The 19,229-nt window shown below is 42.2% G+C and overlaps 1 protein-coding gene across 1 annotated transcript in view; it reads left to right on the top strand.

Moving 5' to 3' along the window:
- The window catches only part of PCCA (propionyl-CoA carboxylase subunit alpha), a 1,052,859-nt gene that overhangs the window by 369,683 nt on the left and 663,947 nt on the right, over positions 1-19,229 (top strand). The window contains exon 11 of the mRNA XM_077482961.1: positions 3,143-3,237. Within this exon, the coding sequence (XP_077339087.1) occupies positions 3,143-3,237 (95 nt within the window). The remainder of the gene's footprint in view (positions 1-3,142; positions 3,238-19,229) is intronic.

Below are 19,229 nucleotides of genomic sequence, written 5' to 3' on the forward strand. Positions count from 1 at the left end.
ATCCTATTTTTCTGGTTGCCATTTCTTCATCTCAGTGTTTCAGAATTGGCTGTTAACTGTAGGCAACCAGTCCTTTTGCTCCATCGTGACAAGGTGGTTTTATGGCCTTAGCCCTCCTTTTTACTCAAGTTGGTTTCTGCATTCCATGCTAACCAGGACATTGTATTTCCTTTCTTTCGTTTAAAACCTCAGACACTGAGGAACAAGGATGCACATCCCTTGAATGTCATGTGTGCAGTCTTGAGTCTGACTGCTGCAATTCTTCAGCCTGATTCACTCTGTGTTTCCTGAAGGCCCAAGAATGGATCACGTAACTTCCAAATCTACTATTTCTTAAAGAAGTCCAGCCTAAGCTCGTTTGGCTGGGCTTCTCCTATGGGCCACAGGAGTGCAAAACGAGAGCAGGCTGAAGTCCGCTCTCTGACGTCACAGAAATCAGTCCGGGCACCACGTCATCATGACAGTCTGGATCCGCCATATGCTTGGACTGATACCCATCTCAGCCCCTCAGCGAGCCGATGAGAGCCTGAGACTGCCGATCCCTGCCCCTCCACAGACCAGCGCTCCAGTGAACGTGGGGGGGGGGGGGTAGAGTGGGGAGCTGTGAGAACCAAGCCATCGGCGTTGTTCGATCACTCAGTTCTCAGTGCACAGGCACCGGGGGACAGATGGCAGCATCAGGCCAATGCTGCATCCACCTAGGTAAGTATGATTCTATAAAAAAAAAAAAAAAAAAATCTTTATTAATGGATCCGTTAGCTTATAATCTTACAGTGTAAAAGGCCAAGTTCCACTGCTGTTGGTGATGGCTTATTCACCCAGGAGTTCTGGTGCTGCCTGATCTTCAGTTCAAAGTTTTTACCAAGTGGGTGTATAATCACCTGAAGATGACAGCCTAACACTGTTGTATTTGAATGTAGATACCATGTGTCCTGTGATGTAATTTAAGAAGAAGATTTTACAGCTAAACCAAAAATAGCATTTTTATTGGAGTCTTCAAGGAATGTATTATCTGAATAGGGGTTGTATGCATTAAGATAAAAAGCCACCTGTGTGCAGCAGCCCCCCTAATACTTGAGGTCCCTCCCTGTCCAATGATGTCTGCGAGTGTCTCAACCATCCGAGATTCTCCTTCCTGATTGGCTGGGACTCAGCAGTGGTGCCATTGGCTCCCGCTGCTGTCAATCAAAGTCAGCTAGCCAATCAGGGGAGAGGGGGACAGGGCCGGGTCGGGACTCCATGTCTGAATGGACACAGGGAGCTGTGACTCAGCTCGGTTGCCCCCCATATATAGCTGCTTGCTGTTGGGCCACTGAACAGAAAGGAGGGGCCAGAATCACAGAAGAGGGACCCGGGAAGAGGAGTATTAGGGCGGCTCTGTGCAAATTCACTGCAAGGTAAGTATAACATGTTGATTTTTCTACAAATCAACTGCAGTGTGCATATTTATTGTTGTTTTCTTGTACTTATTGGGTAATTTTTCAAATGCAGACCACTATACTCTTCTAATAAAACTAGTCATAGATGGATCATTGTTTTTTGTTCATCCAACAGATTGAGTAAGAAAATAAAAAACAAAACAAAAACACATGCCTTCAGCCACACAAGCAAAGTGGATAGAGGAATCCCCCCGCTGGGACATTGTATTCTGACAGCGGGACTCTCCGTTGTCAGAATACACTGGTAAGTGGCTGCAGCCGCTGGTCGAGAAACATTTTACAACATTTTGGTGTTTGAGAGAAGGCAATGTAAAGATCAACTTTTGAATAGTATTGAGAACATGTATCTCACACAGAGTGGTACTGTGGATACATAGAGGTATATCATGTGCCACGTCCCAAAATGACATGCAAAAAAACAAGAAGTGGGGCTTCTGGACTTTTTAGGCACCATAAGCAAAACAATAACCATAAAAAAAAGATCAAAATTTTATTAAGAACATATTTTCCATTGTACCAAACAGAAGTTCTAAAAGAGAACCATCTAATCACAGCAATACTCATACACTCCATACTATACAATATAAATTGCGACTATACATTTTCAATTCTGAAAATAGATAATATATATTTATTTCATAATCCTCAAAATATGATTTCTACTCGCGGTATTAGATGTGTTGCTTGAAAAGGAAAAAGCTTGACATGTTTCGCGTGATTTGACACGCTTCTTCTGGAGCGAGCATTTAATGTGATACAAAAGGTAAGCTCAATAGGGACCACAAAGGCTGACTCCCACAAATAGAGGACTGCTACGAATCCAAATATTCATGATAGCTGTTATTACGGGGGGGGGGGGGGATAACCCCGGAAGGAGAGAGGAGGGAAGAGGGGGGTTTTATTGTGTTTTAACCCCCACAACCACAGTAACCATACCTCATACTGTGGTTGTGGGGGTTAAAACACAATAAAACCCCCCTCTTCCCTCCTCTCTCCTTCCGTGTTTGAGGTTATCGCTCCCCCCCCCCGTAATAGCTATCGTGAATATTTGGATCCGTAGCAGTCCTCTGTGGGAGTCAGCCTTTGTGGTCCCTATTGAGCTTACCTTTTGTATCACATTAAATGCTCGCTCCAGAAGAAGCGTGTCAAATCACGCGAAACATGTAGCGCTTTTTCCTTTTCAAGCAACACATCTAATACCGCGAGTAGAAATCATATTTTGAGGATTATGAAATAAATGTATATTATCTATTTTCAGACTTGAAAATGTATAGTCGCGGTTTATATTGTATAGTATGGAGTGTATGAGTATTGCTGTGATTAGACAGTTCTCTTTTAGAACTTCTGTTGTTTGTTACAATGGAAAAATATGTTCTTAATAAAAATTTGATCTTATTTTTTTATGGTTATTGTTTTGCTTATGGTGCCTAAAAAGTCCAGAAGCCCCACTTCTTGTTTTTTTGCAAAGATCAACTTTTGGCAAATGGGGACAGCAAAACGCAAAATATAATTTGGTCAGTTCATACTGAACTGGTCGAATTCAGATATATCGGCTTTAGATTTACTGTTTTGCTTTCTCTTTGGGTATATATTTAACTTCACTTCACAATATTGCGTTTAATGATTGAGACTTTTTAAAGGTGTTTTTTTAACCACAAATTTAGGTGATAATTACATATGGTACATGTGATCTACTGTTGTAGGTGCTTGCAGACAAACATGGTAATACTCTTTGGCTAAATGAAAGAGAATGCTCCATTCAAAGGAGGAACCAGAAAGTAATAGAAGAAGCACCAAGGTACGCTTTGTGTATGTCATGTCCTTATCAACATATGTCTATTGTATGGTTACTGCAAAGGTTTATTCAGAGCACATACTAACAATGAGTCACACTGGCTACTTGCTAGAAGTGTAAAACACAAGTGTTGACCAAATCATGGCTTGTGTTTTAATTGTAGCCCCATACATGCATTTGTTTTTACCTAACTATTATAACTGTTACATAACATATTTAGGGCGCACACCTGATGTTTTAAGTGCACTAAACCATCTCAACAAACAAATTTCAGTTTGTTTTGTCAGAGACGTAAAACCTGAATTCTGATTTGGTGTTGGTTGTACCATGTTCCACATTGCTCTTCCATCCAGTAAAGCATTCTGTAATATGTTGGCACCATGTACTAGAAAAGTGTATTTTTATATGAATAAAAGGAAAACCTTTTAGATGGAGAGGAAAACATTTATTTGCTTTTATATGTAAGGTTGAGTGTACTACATGCGCATTAGGGAAAAAGCTATGACTGCATACGTTATTTGCCTTCATAAAGGAGTGTCCATGGCAAAATAGTATGCTGGAGAGATATATCCAGTGTTCTCTGGTCAACGTGATTGCCCAACACAAGATGATGACTTTTTTTTTTTTTTCTTGCACAGAGTGGCCCATTACCTCCTCTTCAAGTAAGTGCTGGGGAGGTTGAGCAGTGGGACTTTTTTTTTTTTTTTTTTTTTTTTTTTTTTACCTGCTTATACCACTGGGGAAGATGACTTTTTTGCTTTCTAAGTAAGGATGTTAACTCAACAGCTAATAGCCTATGACAGTGATGGCGAACCTTGGCACCCCAGATGTTTTGGAACTACATTTCCCATGATGCACATGCACTCTGCAGTGTAGTTGAGCATCATGGGAAATGTAGTTCCAAAACATCTGGGGTGCCAAGGTTCGCCATCACTGGCCTATGATATCTTGGGGTCCTTTCAAATGGGTGGTCATTAGTCATGTCATGTTTTGCTAAGAAAAGAAAATACTATGGTTTCAGGTTACATCCATCTGTACATTCATCTTCAGTTTAGTTTACATCAGTTTGCGCTTCAGTTCTGTTCACGTTGGTTTTGTTTTTGCATCCGTTTTTTTAGTTGTTGTAGAAACCAATCATGGGTGACAAACTTATTAACAAAAAATGTTTCTTATCTACAAATGGACATAAACGGAATATAAACCATCAGTTTGCATTTGTTCAGATCCCTCTAAGCAGAAAGGATGCAGTCTTCTGTTTAAAAATAAAATAAAAATCAACTTGAACAGACACAGATGTAAGTGGATGTAAACAGATCATCTGTTTATATCCACCTGTCCATAGACATACATTGTGTTTCAATCTGAATCCATCTGAAAGACTGACAGCTGAATCTAGACTGGATGCCTGTACGAAAGGCCCCTTATTTGTTTTGCCCATTTTTTTAAACCTTAACTCCAGATTTCCTTTCAGTTTGAATAGTTTGGGTCAAATTGGTTCAAACAACTTCTTTCTATGGCTGAACAATCTGGCTGCTGGGGATGCTTTAATTGACTGTAGTATATTGTGCACTGTCTTCTTACATGGGGTACCAGCGACTTCCTCTCTGTTGCTGGATGGGAGAGAGTCACTTATATGGCATTTCAGCCATTCAGAAACAGCTTTGTAACTTTACCAGTGTATACAATGCAATTACTTGGTAAGGTGACAATTGTGATTTCACCTCCGCTAACCTGAGAATATGTGTTTAAATTGTCAAGAAGGTCACTGATTGATTCTCCACAAGTAATGGCGTTAACTAAGACGCTAACTACAACTGCATTGAGATGATGATTGGGGAGAGAGGAGCAGTCTATCTCTCCCATTCTCCCTCCCTTCTCCCTCCCTTTTCCCTTCCCTTTCCTCCCCCTCTCCTCCATTCCCTTTCCTCCCCTTCTCCTCCCTTCCCTTTCCTCCCCTTCTCCTCCCTTCCCTTTCCTCCCCTTCTTGCCCCTTCCCTTTCCTCCCCTTCTTGCCCCTTCCCTTTCCTCCCCTTCTTGCCCCTTCTCTTTCCTCTCCTTTCCCCTCCCCCTTCTCTTTCCTCTCCTTTCCCCTCCCCCCTTCTCTTTCCTCTCCTTTCCCCTCCCCCCTTCTCTTTCCTCTCCTTTCCCCTCCCCCCTTCTCTTTCCTCTCCTTTCCCCTCCCCCCTTCTCTTTCCTCTCCTTTCCCCTCCCCCCTTCTCTTTACTCCCCTTTCCCCTCCCCCCTTCCCTTTCCTCAACTTCCTCCCCTTCCCCCTTTTTCGTTCTTACCTTTCCCTCCCTCCTTTTCTCCTTGTACCTTCCTACCTACCTTCCTTTCCCCTTTCTCCTTTCCAGCACAATATCCCTAACCCACACGTTCCTAAAGTTGGCTGTAAATGTAATTGGGTGCTGCAGCAACCAACTTGTTGGAAACTGAAGACATTCAAAGCGAGAAGTTTGTTACCTGCACACCAAGGATCTTCAGAATGGTTCCAAAATGTTAAAATTTCTCAGCGATCACCTGGTTACAATAGTGACGTTTTGGAGCCTCATAGGACTCCGTCAGGCATGGGACGAGGGGCATCAGGCAGGTGACAATGTTTATATCCTCTGAGAAGATCATTGATTGATTCTCCACTAATAACAGCAATATCTAAAGTGTTGACTACAACTACATTAACCACTTGAAGACCCGGCTTTTTATAACCAAGGCACTAGAGAATAAATTGGTGAGTGTTGCATTTTTTTATGTGTCACGGTATTTGTGCAACAGTTTTCAAATGCAATTTTGAAAAAAAAAAATGTTAAAAGTTTCACTTTTTGCTAAAATAAACGATGATGATGATGAAGATTTTTTTTTTAAATATTTATGGGGATCATAAATATTTAAAAAAAATTCTTCATCAGTTTAGGGCAATATATATTATTCTACATACTTTTGGTAAAAAAATAAAAAAATAAATCGGCAAAAGTTATAGCATCTACAAACTATGGGAAAAATGTATGACTTTTTTTATTTTTTTTTAAACTAGTTATGGCAGTGATCTGTGATTTTTAGCTGTATTGCGGCAGACAGATCGGACACTTGACACATTTTTGGGACCATTGACATTATACAGTGATCAGTGCTATTAAAATGCATGAATTACTGTGTAAATTACACTGGTAGGGAAGGGGTTAGCACACAGGGGCGATCCAGGGGTTAAATGTGTGTTCCCTCAGTGTGTTCTAACTTTATTCGGATAGGACTGAGTACGAGAGGAGACATATCACTGTTCTTACTTACTAGGATCAAACGACAGGTCTCCTCTCTTCTGACCGTACAGGGATTTGTGTGTTTACACACAAATCCCCGTGCTGGCGCTAGTGCGCATGGCCGGCAGCGACCGCCGGCCACTTCTCATTGGGTCCCCCCGCCGTTCAGCACTTAAAGGAACCCCGTACCCATATGGGGTTTCTTGCAAGGGGAGCCATTCTGCCCCCCCGTAAATACACATGAGCCGTTTGGGAACCGGTTAAATATCCCCTGTGATAGCAATAGGCCAGATGTCTCCTCTGCCCTTAAAATCATCAGATCACACAGATTGTGTGTGTGATTATATGTCAGTATTAAATTGTATTATCCCTGCATGTTAAGGTCGTTCAAGTGTTTTTTTTTCATATTATCTGTACTCCCTGCTTAAACCACTGCCTGTGGAAGAAAATTCTCCATCCTTATTGCTCTTACAGCAAAGAACCCTCTACACAGTTTAAGGTTATACCGCTTCTCTTCTAATTTTAGTGAATAACCCCATGTCTTTTTTAATTCCCTTTTCGCAGAAGAGTTTTATCCCTATTGTGGGGTCACCAGTATGGTATTTGTACATTAATCATATCCCCTCTCTAGCATCTCATCTCCAGAGAGAAGTTCAGTGCCCGTAGCTGAGATCCTCCAGTCCTTTTATTAGCTTTGTTGCCCTTCTCTGGGCTCTCCAGTTTCGACACATCCTTCCCTAGGACTGGTGCCCAGAACTGGAGGGCATACTCCAGGTGTGGCCGGACCAGAGTCTTGCAGAGTTTATTTTATCTCTGGAGTTAATCCCCTTTTTAATGCATGCCCATATTATGTTTTGGTAGCAGGAGCTTGGCATCACATGCCATTGCTGAGTCTTTCATCTACTAGGACTCCCAGATTCTTTTACATCCTAGATTCCACCAGAGGTTTAGTAGTGAGTAGATTGCATTCATATTTTTGCCACCCATTGCATTATTTTAAATTTTTATACATTAGTATTGTCCACACATACTGAGATTGAGCTGTTTATCACATCCTTCAGGTTGTTTATGAATAAATTAAATAGGCTTGGTCCCAGCACAGAACCCTGTGGGACCCCACTTTCCACACCGGACCATTCCAAGTACTCTCCATTTAGCACTACCCTCTGAACTCACCTTTGTAGCCAGTTTTCAATCCATGTACTCACCCTTTGGTCCATGCTGACAGACCTTAGTTTGTACAGTAAACTTTTATGGGGAACTGTATCAAATGCCTTTGCAAAATCCAGATACACCACGTCCACAGGCCTTCCTTTATCTAGATGGCAGCTTCCCTCCTCATAGAAGGTTAAAAGATTGGTTTGGCAAGAACAATTCTTCATGAATCCATGCCGATTACTGCTAATGATACTGTTTTAATTACTAAAATCTTGAATATAGTCCCTAATCATCCCCTCCAAGAGCTTGCAAACTATTGATTAACGGGCTAACAGGTCTGTAATTCCCAGGGATATATCTTGGGCCCTTTTTAAATATTGGTGCTACATTGGCTTTTCTCCAATCTGCTGGTACCATACCAGTCAGTAGACTATTTGTAAAAATTAGGGACAATGGTCTGGCAATAACGTGACTGAGTTCCTTAAGGACCCTCGGGTTTTTCAAATCTATTCCTAATTCTATCCTCTGTTAGCCATGAGGGTATTTCCTGTGATGTGTCGTGATGATAAACATAGAAGTTTTGGTTACTAAAACCCCCCATTTCCCTTGTGAAGACTGAGGAGAAGAATAAATTCAATGCCTTCGCCATCTCCCCATCCTTAGTAACCAGATTCCCTTCATAATTTCTTATGGGACCAATATGATCTCACCTTCCTCTTTTACTATTTATATACTTAAAGAATTTCTTGGGTTTTTCTTTTACTCTCTTCCGCTATGTGCCTTTTGTGTTCTATCTTAGTCGCCTTGATTGCACCCTTATATTTCTTGACCAAAATTGGAACACCCCTAGTCGTGGACTTTTTAGGCACATACAATAGATATCAATTTTTTTTAAAGATGCAAAAAAGTTTTTTTATTGAAAAAAAAAAAGAAAAGTACATAAAACACGAAATGCATAAATACACTGATAATCTATATATACACTGATTATTTGAAATACCCTACGTGTTTCAGAGAGACGGAATCTCCTTCAGGGGTATGTATACATGTAAGCGGTGGTCTATTGAAAAAGAAAATAGAATATACATTAAAAAGAGTTATTTGTCATCAAAAGAACATACATACATTGTGTATAGTGTATAATTTACTATTCTGATAAACACTTACATATTTAGAACAGTGTGTTGAATAGGCATTCCAAAGGATTTGTAATTAAAAAGACAGAAAACCAGGGTGAATGTTGCCAATGGTTATTTTCCCTTTCGAAGCCTTCTAGTGTGGTCGCCCCAGCAGGAATGGCTGAAAGAGCCACAGGTGTAAAAAATCGACCTGCCCCCTAGTGCTGGTGGACACTTGATGCTTAAAGCCCCCAACCCGAGAAAAACACTGGGTCAAAGCAGTCGGTCCTAAGTGGAAAAATAAAATGCATTTTAAAATTATCACGGGAAGGGCAGGGGAAAAGAAAAAGAAAAAAATCCCCTCTCTCCCCGTGTAATTCTATGTACAAGAAGTTCCTTTATTATATAGAAAAATAAAACAAAACAGTCTTTTTTAGACATCCAAGAGTAAAGAAATTTTTCACAAAGAATATCATACCTGAAATACCATAGATATTATAATAGTAATATTGACAAGCGGGGCTGCTCCTAAAAAAAAATTAGATTGATAACTTTATTATGAGGAAATATTCATTTTCAACTAGTGTGCAACAGTAGGCCAAAAACATTATGGCCAGAGAGCTCACCATAGCGTCAGATTGGGTATTATATAGATATATGAGCCTAGTCCTATCATAGGACATTTGTCAATATTTTTCTAAAATTCAAGCTGGTATTCAATTTTAATTATATATGGCCAGACAGCACTATAGAGTGACAAGGTTGATAAATATATCAACCTGGTCAGAATATATATCCTAATCTGTCAGTCTGATATCATCGTATATCATTTTTTTTAAATATAAAAATTAAGTAATTTTAATTGATGAGATCCAATAACTTTGTCAATAAATGATTTTTAAGAATGAAGATACTGAGCACTAATAGAATTAAATTACTACCGGTGATGTAAATATATTATTAATAAAGTTCATCAGTTATTATATATTGTTTTTAAAATTCATTAGTAATTATCAATTATTGTGCAAAATATAAACCATAATATTGTAGGTATATCAAAATCATTAATAAAGTTAGAATGCAAAAAAAAAAAAAAAAAGAGCTGACCTTAATATTGCATTGAATGTATCCACCCGTTTGTCACAGCATCCATGGGACATGTTGTGCCCCATCTTACACCAACCTTTACCTGAGTGAGTGGGAGTCGTCTTTCCTGGACGATGAAGCCTTGTCAGTGTACAGGAACCACATAACATGTTGGTACCGGTACATTGATGACATGTTCGTCGTCTGGGATAGACCTCCCGATTTATTACAGAAATGTCTTGAGAATGAACAAGAACTAATTTAGGATTTACCATTTCTTTTGATAAACATTGGGTTACCTTCTTAGATGTAGAGATCTATAGGGGAGAGGATGGGTCCATCATGAGCAAGCCTTTTAGAAAGCCCACTGCTGGCAATGCGATTTTGCATGCCACCAGTTTCCATCCAAAGCCATTGATGGACTCCATCCCCTACAGCCAATACCTTAGAGTAAGGCGTAATTGTACGAACGATAATATCTACAAAGCGGAAGCAGATAAGCTCCGTGATGGGCTTCTTTCACGGGGATACTTCCACACCTGTTTAAAACGGGCATTTAGAAAAGCTTCACTACAGACACGAGAACATCTTTATTTTAATAAATCTAAAAAAGACACGAATACGGTCAGAATCGTTACGAAATATAGTAACCAGCAAAAGGAAATTCAAACTATTGTAGAGAAGTATTGGCATTTGCTGTCACTGGATCCAACTTTGGGACAATTTGTCCCCATCAAATCCCTTTTCACCTTTAAACGCGCTGCGTCCATCATAGACATGGTGGTCAGTAGTGAATTTCGAGGTGATATGGCTGAGACGCATTGGAAATATAAACCGTCACCTTTTTTTATTCTTAGTTTTTTTGGGGAAGGGGTTGGGCGGGGGGCGTCTTTGGTGAGACATCAGAGGTCTAAACAGACCCCCATATCATTTTTTTTTTTGAGACAGAGAAAGGGACTGAAGATAGTCCATTTTCTCTGTATCACTTTACTTGAATGAGTAATCTGTATAGAGATTCCATTCATTCAGAAAACGACAGTCTGATACATTGTAATCCTGACAGTTACAATATATCGGTGGACACATAGCAGCAATCAGGGGGAGTTTAGTAAACACATGTTTACTAAACCCCCACCACTCCTCCAGCCCCAGCCTCCTCCACCCCCAATGACGCCGCTTCGCTGCCCCTGCCTCTCCACCCCCTTCCATCTAAAACCGATCACATTAGGGGTTAATAACACTTTTCATCGGGTTGTGATCTGCTGATCAGAGTTATAGAATTGTTCTGATATAAGTTTATGGTCATTGAAGTGACCATAAGCTTATAGGAGAGGGAGAAAGGAGGTCCATACGCCCTACTGCCCTGGCCACCTGCGGGTACTTCTGTAAGTCCGTACGGCGTATGGAATTTAGTTATATGCTAAGGCATGTTTACTTAGCATCAGACTGAGCTTTGATAGCAGCAGCATTTGCTGGACTATTTTGCTCAGCAGTGGGTGCATTTCTGGTAGTACCTATGCATTTGTGCTTAGCACTATGGGCAGAAGGGTAGGTACAAATCTCCCAAAAAAATAGGGGCTCAAAGGGATCTCCCTCAGGCTCTGAGGACCCTGCTTCTTTTTGTCTTTGTATGAGGTTGTTGGGAAAGATGGTGGCTTCATTCAAAGTGGTTTCCTATGCTCAGTTTCATTCGAGACTGCTGCAAAACAGTATCCTGTCTGCCTGGAACAAGAAAGTCCAGACGCTAGATTTTCTGACGTGTTTGTCGCCAATAGTGCATCAGAGCCTCAGTTGGTGGTTGATACCCGAGAATCTGCGGAAAGGGAAGTCCTTCTTACCAGTTACCTGGAAGGTGGTAACAGATGTCAGCCTTTTGGGTTGTGGGGCAGTCCTGGAAGAGACAACTGTCCAAGGGAAATGGTCCAGAACCGAGAGGACCTTTACCCATCAACATTCTAGTGATGCGGGCACCGTACCTAGCCCTTAAAGGCCTGGACATTCAGGTTGCAGGGTTGTCCTGTCAGGATCCAATCTGACAATGCCACAGCAGTGGCTTATATCAATCACCAAGGGGGCACCAGGAGTCGTGCAGCCCAGGGAGAGGTAAACCAGATCCTAACCTGGCCAGAAAAGCATGTGCCATGCATATCGGCAATCTTCATTCCAGGGGTAGAGAACTGGCAGGTGGACTACTCACCCCGACATCTTCCTGGCTGTATGAAAAAGATGGGGGGATCCTGTGCGTAGAGCGGTTTGTGTCCAGGTTCAACAAGATCAACAACTTTGTGTCAAGAACAAGGGATCGACTTGCATGTGGGGCGTTGGTGACCCCGTGAGATCAGTTCTCACTGATTTATGCATTCCCTCCTATTCTGCTACCACAACTTCTTTGCAGGATCAAGCAGAAAAAAGAAGTTGGTGGTTCTTGTGGCCCCAGTGTGGCCCAGAAGATCTTGGTATGCAGAAATAGTAAAGATGGCAGTAGGGGTCCCACATTCTGAAGAATCGCAGGCTTTCAGGCTCAGTGATATCTCACACAAAGTACGTTTATTGCAACTTTCAACAGGGTCTGTGGTTATATTTAGTAATCATTACAAGGAGAAATCCCTCACCCGAACCAGTGAGTTCTAAATGGTTATAATAGAAGGATTTTCCCATAGGAAAAGGGAGCGGGGGGGGGGGGAGGAGGAGAGGGATGCGGGCCAGGTTAAACTGGGTGTATAGGATATATGGAGTGAGGGGAGAAGGGGGGGCGAGGGAAGGGAGACCCCCAACAAATCCAAGCTAAAGGTCAGCTTCTGGGCTGGGTGGAGAGACATCCAATGGCAGGGATCCCCAGGAGTCTATCCATGAGGACTATATTTTGTCAAATTTACTCAGACAGTTCCTGTTGATATGTTATCTTGTATAGAGGTAGTACTGCATTTAGAGTTTCTCCAGGTGGTGAAGGTGGGCAGTGTGCTCAATTTCCATTTCAGCATAATTACTCTACGGGCGCAGTAGGTAGAGTATGCTAGAAACAATTTTGTGTATTTCCCAATACTAGAGTCAGCGGTCACATTTAATAACATGACCTTGGGGCACAATTAGATCGAAGTCCCTGCCTCCTGATTAACATCCACTAGGACCTGCTCCCAGAACTCAGTTTGCAATGGGTGGCATGACCATGTCATATGTATAAAGGAGCCCTCTAGGTATCCGCATCTAGGGCAGGCTGGGGACCTGTCCGGGTAAATAGCAGTCAGTCTACGTGTCGTATAATAGGCCCTGTGTAGTAATTTTAGTTGCAGGAATTGGTCTCTAGTGGAGATGTTGGAAACATGAGAGGAGACACAGGTCTCCCAATCCTCTTCCTCAAGAGATGGTAAATCTTTTACAGTTTGAAAATGCTCTAGTAAGTTTTGTGGGCTTGGATGCCGATATGTGAAAGTATATTGATAAAAGGGGCGCTGTCAAAACTTTGGTGATCAGTAATCTTTCTACCTGGTCTCACTCAAGGGCAACGCCACCGGGGAACTGATGTTGCAATTCATGTCTCACTTGTAGAAAGCGAAAGAGCATCCAGTTGGGTAATATCTATATTTTTCTTTAAGTTCCGGGAATGTACTCAACCTACCCTCTGTTACCAAGTGTTTCAGCCGGACTATACCCCTATCTGGCCATACCTTTGGGTCAGGCACACTGCGCAAGTGGGGGAGATTGGGGTTGCCCCATAAGGGTGTATGAGGTGAATTTTTTCCCGGGAGCAATAAATCGCCCTGGCTCTATGCCAGATTGTAATAGTTGTGCGCATTAGGGTCATCAAATTGGGATGGGCCTTGACTCCACGAACAGTTACTAAGTGCGACATATGATCCTAGAATCGCAGCCTCCAGGGTCACTACCTGGGTTGCAAGAACCACCACTGGGCTGTCACCAGTATAGCTGCCCTATAATATTGCTTAAAGTTGGGGAGGGCCAACCCTCCCTGCCCCATTGCCATCTGTAGTGTGGACATTGCCAGTCTTGGCACTTTACCCAACCACAGAAAGGAGGTGATAATGGATTTTAATTTGTTAAAGTATATTGGGCTGTTCCTGAACAGATAGAGAAACTTTGGGAGATCATCTTAATTAAATTAACTTTCCCTACCTGAGACGGAGGGAGTGACCTCCAGTCTGTGCAGCGCTTTCGAAAACTGTGCTAGTAGGGGGGTTTAGATTAAGATCCATATACTTGGCCACCGGCCCTCCCATACAAATCCCAAGGTACTTAAAGTTGTCAACCCAAATCAACTGACTCTCTGAATAGGCAGTCTAGGCCTGGAAGGGTTCAAGGGGTAGATCAGATATTTCCCCCAATTCACCCTAACTCCTGAGTATGACCCATACTCGTTGACCAGTTGCAAGGCAATTGGGAGTGAGGAGGATACATCGTTCAGATACAGGATTGTGCCATCCACATATAAGGATATTTTCTCCTCCACCACTCCCATCTGGATCCCCCTGATCGTAGACTCTGCCTAAATCCTCGATGCCAAGGGCTCCACTGCCAAAGCAAACAAGCCAGGTGATGGTGGGCACCCCTGCCTGGTACCCCTGCCCAGTGGGAAATCTGCCAAGAGAGAGTTACTAGTATGCACTTTAGCTTTTGGGGAAGCATACATCATCTGCAGCCATTCGATAAATGTTGACCTGAATCCAAATTTCCGAGGGACAGCCCAGAGGTACTCACATTCAACAAAATCAAATGTTTTTTCGGCATCCAAAGACACCGCCACCTCCAGGCCGTCCTCTCGAGCACTGTCTATATGCGTCCGAAGTCTGTGTATGTTTGTCTGTCCCTCTGCCCGGAACAAACCCTGACTGGTCAGGGTGGACTACGGCTGTTATTACTGAATTCAAGCGATCGGCCAATACCTTAGCAAGAATTTTTAAGTCAACATTCAAAAGAGATATTGGCCCGGAAAGAGGAACACAGTTCAGGATCTTTGCCAGGCTCAGGGAGGACAACCACCACTGCCTCCGACATAGAAGGGGGGAGGGTGCAACTGTCTAGAGCCTTAAGCAGGATTTCTGAATATGTGGGCAGCAGAAAATCGTCCGCATATTGTTTGTAGAATTCCGCTGGGTACCCGTCAGGTCCCGGCATCTTCCCACTCTGCAGAGATTTGACCGCCACCTGGATTTCTTTAAGGGTAAGAGGGCTATCCAGCCTCTCCCTGGTAGTTTCTGTTAGGCATGGCAAATCTACCTTCTCCAAGTATGCCTGCAGCTCCTGATCAGTAAATTGTACTCTAGAGCTATAAAGTTCCTGGTAATAAGCTGCAAGGAGACTGGATTCGGGATATTGGACACTTGGGAGGAGTGCTTCCTTGACAACCAGGCCAGCAGGTGACCACTCCTCTCCCCCTGCTCAAAAATCCTCTGACTCTTGATGGAGCAGATCTATTTTTGTGGTGCATATATGTATGAGGGACACGTCCCTCAAAGCTTCCTGAAGGGATGAATATGCCTGGGGGGTATGGTCCCTAACATAAGCAGCCTCCAGTGTCCCAGCCCTAGCCTCCACCTCCTGTCACTTCTTGCAAGCTTCTTTGGGAACATTATCAATGTGTGCCTGGAATTTACCCCCAATACAGACTTTGAATGCATCCCAAATGTCAGGGACAGGGATAAACCTGTCTCAAGTATTCCAAAACTTTCATATCAGCCTTGCCTGGGATATCCACCCTCGAGTCAGACAGCCAGAATCTGGAGAGTCGCCATAGGCCCTCCGAAGCACTGCACCCCAATTCAAGCTGCAGGGAGACCGGGGCATGATACGAGATCCCCCTAGGGAGGTTGGTAATGTCTTTTATCCTAGAAAGGACAGACCCCCCAGAGTAGACCAAATCTATCCTGGAGAACATTTTGTAAGTGGCTGAGTGGCAAGTAAAGGCCCTCAGTTGGGGTTGTCTCCACTGCCACACATCAGTAAAATCAAATGCCTCCGCCCATGCCTTTAGGTCAGTGACAGTCAGATGACCGGGACATTCTATCAGCCTCAGTGTCCGGGACCATGTTGAAGTCCCCAAGCAGCAAGACATTGTCAGTGGCATATTGTGAGATTTTAGAGACTGATAAAGGAAAGATACTGAAGCCGGGGGAGGGGGGGCATAAAATCCTACAACCACCACCTCCAAACTCATACTTGCATAGATAACATACCACCCACTGGGGTCAACTTCTAGACCTAATAAATGAAAGGGAAGGGACTTGCGTATCAGCACTCTCACCCCTCCTGCAGGGTTGGAGTATGTGGAGTGGTATGCCTGGCCCACTCACGGCCTACGAAGACTCATAGTTTTCCCCCATCAGGTGGGTCTCCTGGAGAATACATATGAATACATATGAGTAGATGGTCTCTGCTGGAACACCAGCGACCTTTTAGAGTTCAGGCCCCTGGTGTTCCAAGTCACTGTATTAAAAGCAGGAGGAATTGCCTCCATAGAAGGCCGACCACCCACTATCTCACCATTCGTGTTAACCTGCAAATCAATCTCTATGCATTGTACCAGTCTTACAATACATTGGATAAACAGATTCTCATATGCTGTATTGCGAACAAACCAAACACTTCCTCCGAGTGCCCCGAGCAATCTCTCCACACTTTTACTGCTCTGGCACTGGACTAAAATGAGGATAGATGGCCGGACTCCAGGAGCTATGTTACTGAACGTCCTCTCCCATCATCATCCTGGACATGCCCCCAGGCTCAGTGATATCTACCTTGGTTAATGCAAGGAAGTAAACTTCCAGAGTCATTTATTATAGAGTCTAGAAGGCATATGTTTCCTGGTGTGAATTCAGGGGTTGACATCCCAGAAAGTATGTCATAGGTAGAATCCTTTTCTGCAAATGGGGTTAGAGATGAAGCCAGCCTTGAGTACTATCAAGGGCCAGGTCTCAGCCTTATCAGTATTGTTTCAACGTCTGCTTGCTTTGCATTCTTTGGTCCGGAGCTTTATACAGGGGGTGATGCGGCTTAAGCAGCTTTGGTCATTTTGACAAGTATGCTAGTTTTTCTGGTAGCCATTTCTTCTGCAAGAAGGGTATCAGAATTGGCGGCTCTTTCTTGTAAAGAGTCATATTTAATTCACATTCACAAGTAAAGAGTAGTATTGTATCAATATGGGAAAAAAGTGCATTTTGGGACTTTAAATGAAGCCAGCATCAAAGGGACGCCAGCCTCCATCCCTATCGGTAGTTTATAAGGAGAGGAGAGAGATGGGACTTTGAGTGAAGCACGCAGCAGTAAATGGATTGGTCAAATGACTGAAAAAATGTAATTTATTTATATTTCACAAATCATACATTGTTTGCAAGTATTTTGGGCAACAAGCCTCTAAAAAATACTTGGGGCAACATGCCTCATACTATATAAATCACAGTTCAATAAATAAACATATATTGAGTAGTCTTGAGACCTTTGTTAGTAAATAAATTAACCAAACGACCAAAATAAAAATCTGCTCCTTTTCTTGCACCGTCCATTCATCACCACTGCAACATTTGCTCACAATTCATATATTTTTATTTTTTATTTCACTCAGGTCCCCCTAGGGGTTTCTTTTAATCATTATGTTCACATCACACCCATTGCACTCACCGACTCTGGAGGTTTTCTTGGCGGTTGCAATCATCCATGCAGGCTACTGTGCTACTGAGGGCCTCACCTCATGGTCTTTCTTTTGGCGATCCTTGATGCCACCCAGATGGTGTGCTAATGTAAGTTGGATGCACAGTTTTTCTTTAAATATGGGCTAACACCCGTTTTTTGCTCATTTTTGTTTCATTATTTTTCCTTTTATTATTTTTTGCTATTTCTCTTTTTTAGATCTATTCCATGGTACTTGCTCCTGATGAGCGGCTACAGCGCTGATAAACGCGTAGAACCTTGAATTATTACCATCTTTTTATTGTAATCATGGAATATCAAGTTTTTACATAACCTGAATTTTTATTCATATTTAGAAATTTTTATTTTTGTCGTTTGGTTAATTTATTTACTAACTAAGGTCTCAAGACTACTCAATATATGTTTATTTATTGAACTGTGATTTATATTGTACGAGGCATGTTGCCTCAAGTATTTTTTAAAGGCTTGTTGCCCAAAATACTTGCAAACAATGTATGATTTGTGAAATATAAATAAATTACATTTTTTCAGTCACTTGACCAATCCATTTACTGCTGTGTGCTTCACTCAAAGTCCCTTCTCTCCCCTCTCCTTATAAACAGTAGTATTGTATCCTCATCCTAGCTTTCTACTGAAGGTGGTTTCAGGTTCTCAGTAGTATTGCGTCCTCATCCTAGCTTTATACTGACGGTGGTTTCAAGTTTTTATCTAAACCCAGGATATTGTTCTGCCTTCATTTTTTCCGGAACCCTGTTCGACGGAACTAAAGTGACTACATTCTGTAAATGTTTTTTTTTTAACTTTAATCTTTATTAAATTTTCAGACTATACAAAACACCTTTTTCAAATAACATTGCCAACAGTTCATTACATATTCCTTCCAACCAGGAGTCTGGGTTTTAAAGTGCCAGGAAGAAGGGGGCAATAAGTATACATCCATACAACGAGTATAATTTAATAAAAAGAACAGAAAAAAAGGAAAATGAAAACATTATCTAGACAGTACTATAACCCCCTTTACCCCTCCTCGCCTCTTTTTACTCTTCCAACATTTTTCCTATTAATATACCCCCCTCCCTCCTTCCCTCCCTTTATATCTTTACAACCCCCCCTCCCCCTCTCAAGTGTATATATTTGTGCTTTTAACCTTCAATGTAACATACTTGTGTTGTAATGTGTTGTAGTAATTCTAATACCTTTATTACCCTCTACCCTACCCGCGCCCAGTTCCCATCCCCCCCCCCCCTTCTCTACTCCCTTTTCCTAATGTGTTTTAGACTGGGGTATGCATCTCTACTAACCAATCTCGCCAGTTTCTGTTAAACTCTTTTAGGTTATTTCGTTTTGCATATACCGCTCTCTCCTTACACAGATATTCGTTTACAGCGCTCACCCAATCCTCTATTGTAGGAGCTAGCTTTGATTGCCATTTTCTAGCAATCATTCTTCTAGCTTGAAATAGGCATCTTAGAATTACGATAGTTACTCCCTTTCTCTCTGCTTTCTCGTCTCTATATCCCAGGATACACACTATGGGGTTTGATTCTATTACCGTCCTAAAGACTCTGCTTAGTGTTTCTACCACTCCTTCCCAATATCTAAATAATTTAGGACATTTCCAGAGCATATGTATTAAATTTCCTGTCCCCCCACACCTAGGACAACAATCGTCTGCTCTCTTACCAAATCTAAATAATCTCTGGGGGGTATAATAAGCTCT

Source organism: Lithobates pipiens, unplaced genomic scaffold, assembly GCF_037356315.1.
Source record: "Lithobates pipiens isolate NorthernLeopardFrog02 unplaced genomic scaffold, aLitPip1_a1.2 Scaffold_16, whole genome shotgun sequence".
Taxonomy (NCBI): Eukaryota; Metazoa; Chordata; class Amphibia; order Anura; family Ranidae; genus Lithobates; species Lithobates pipiens.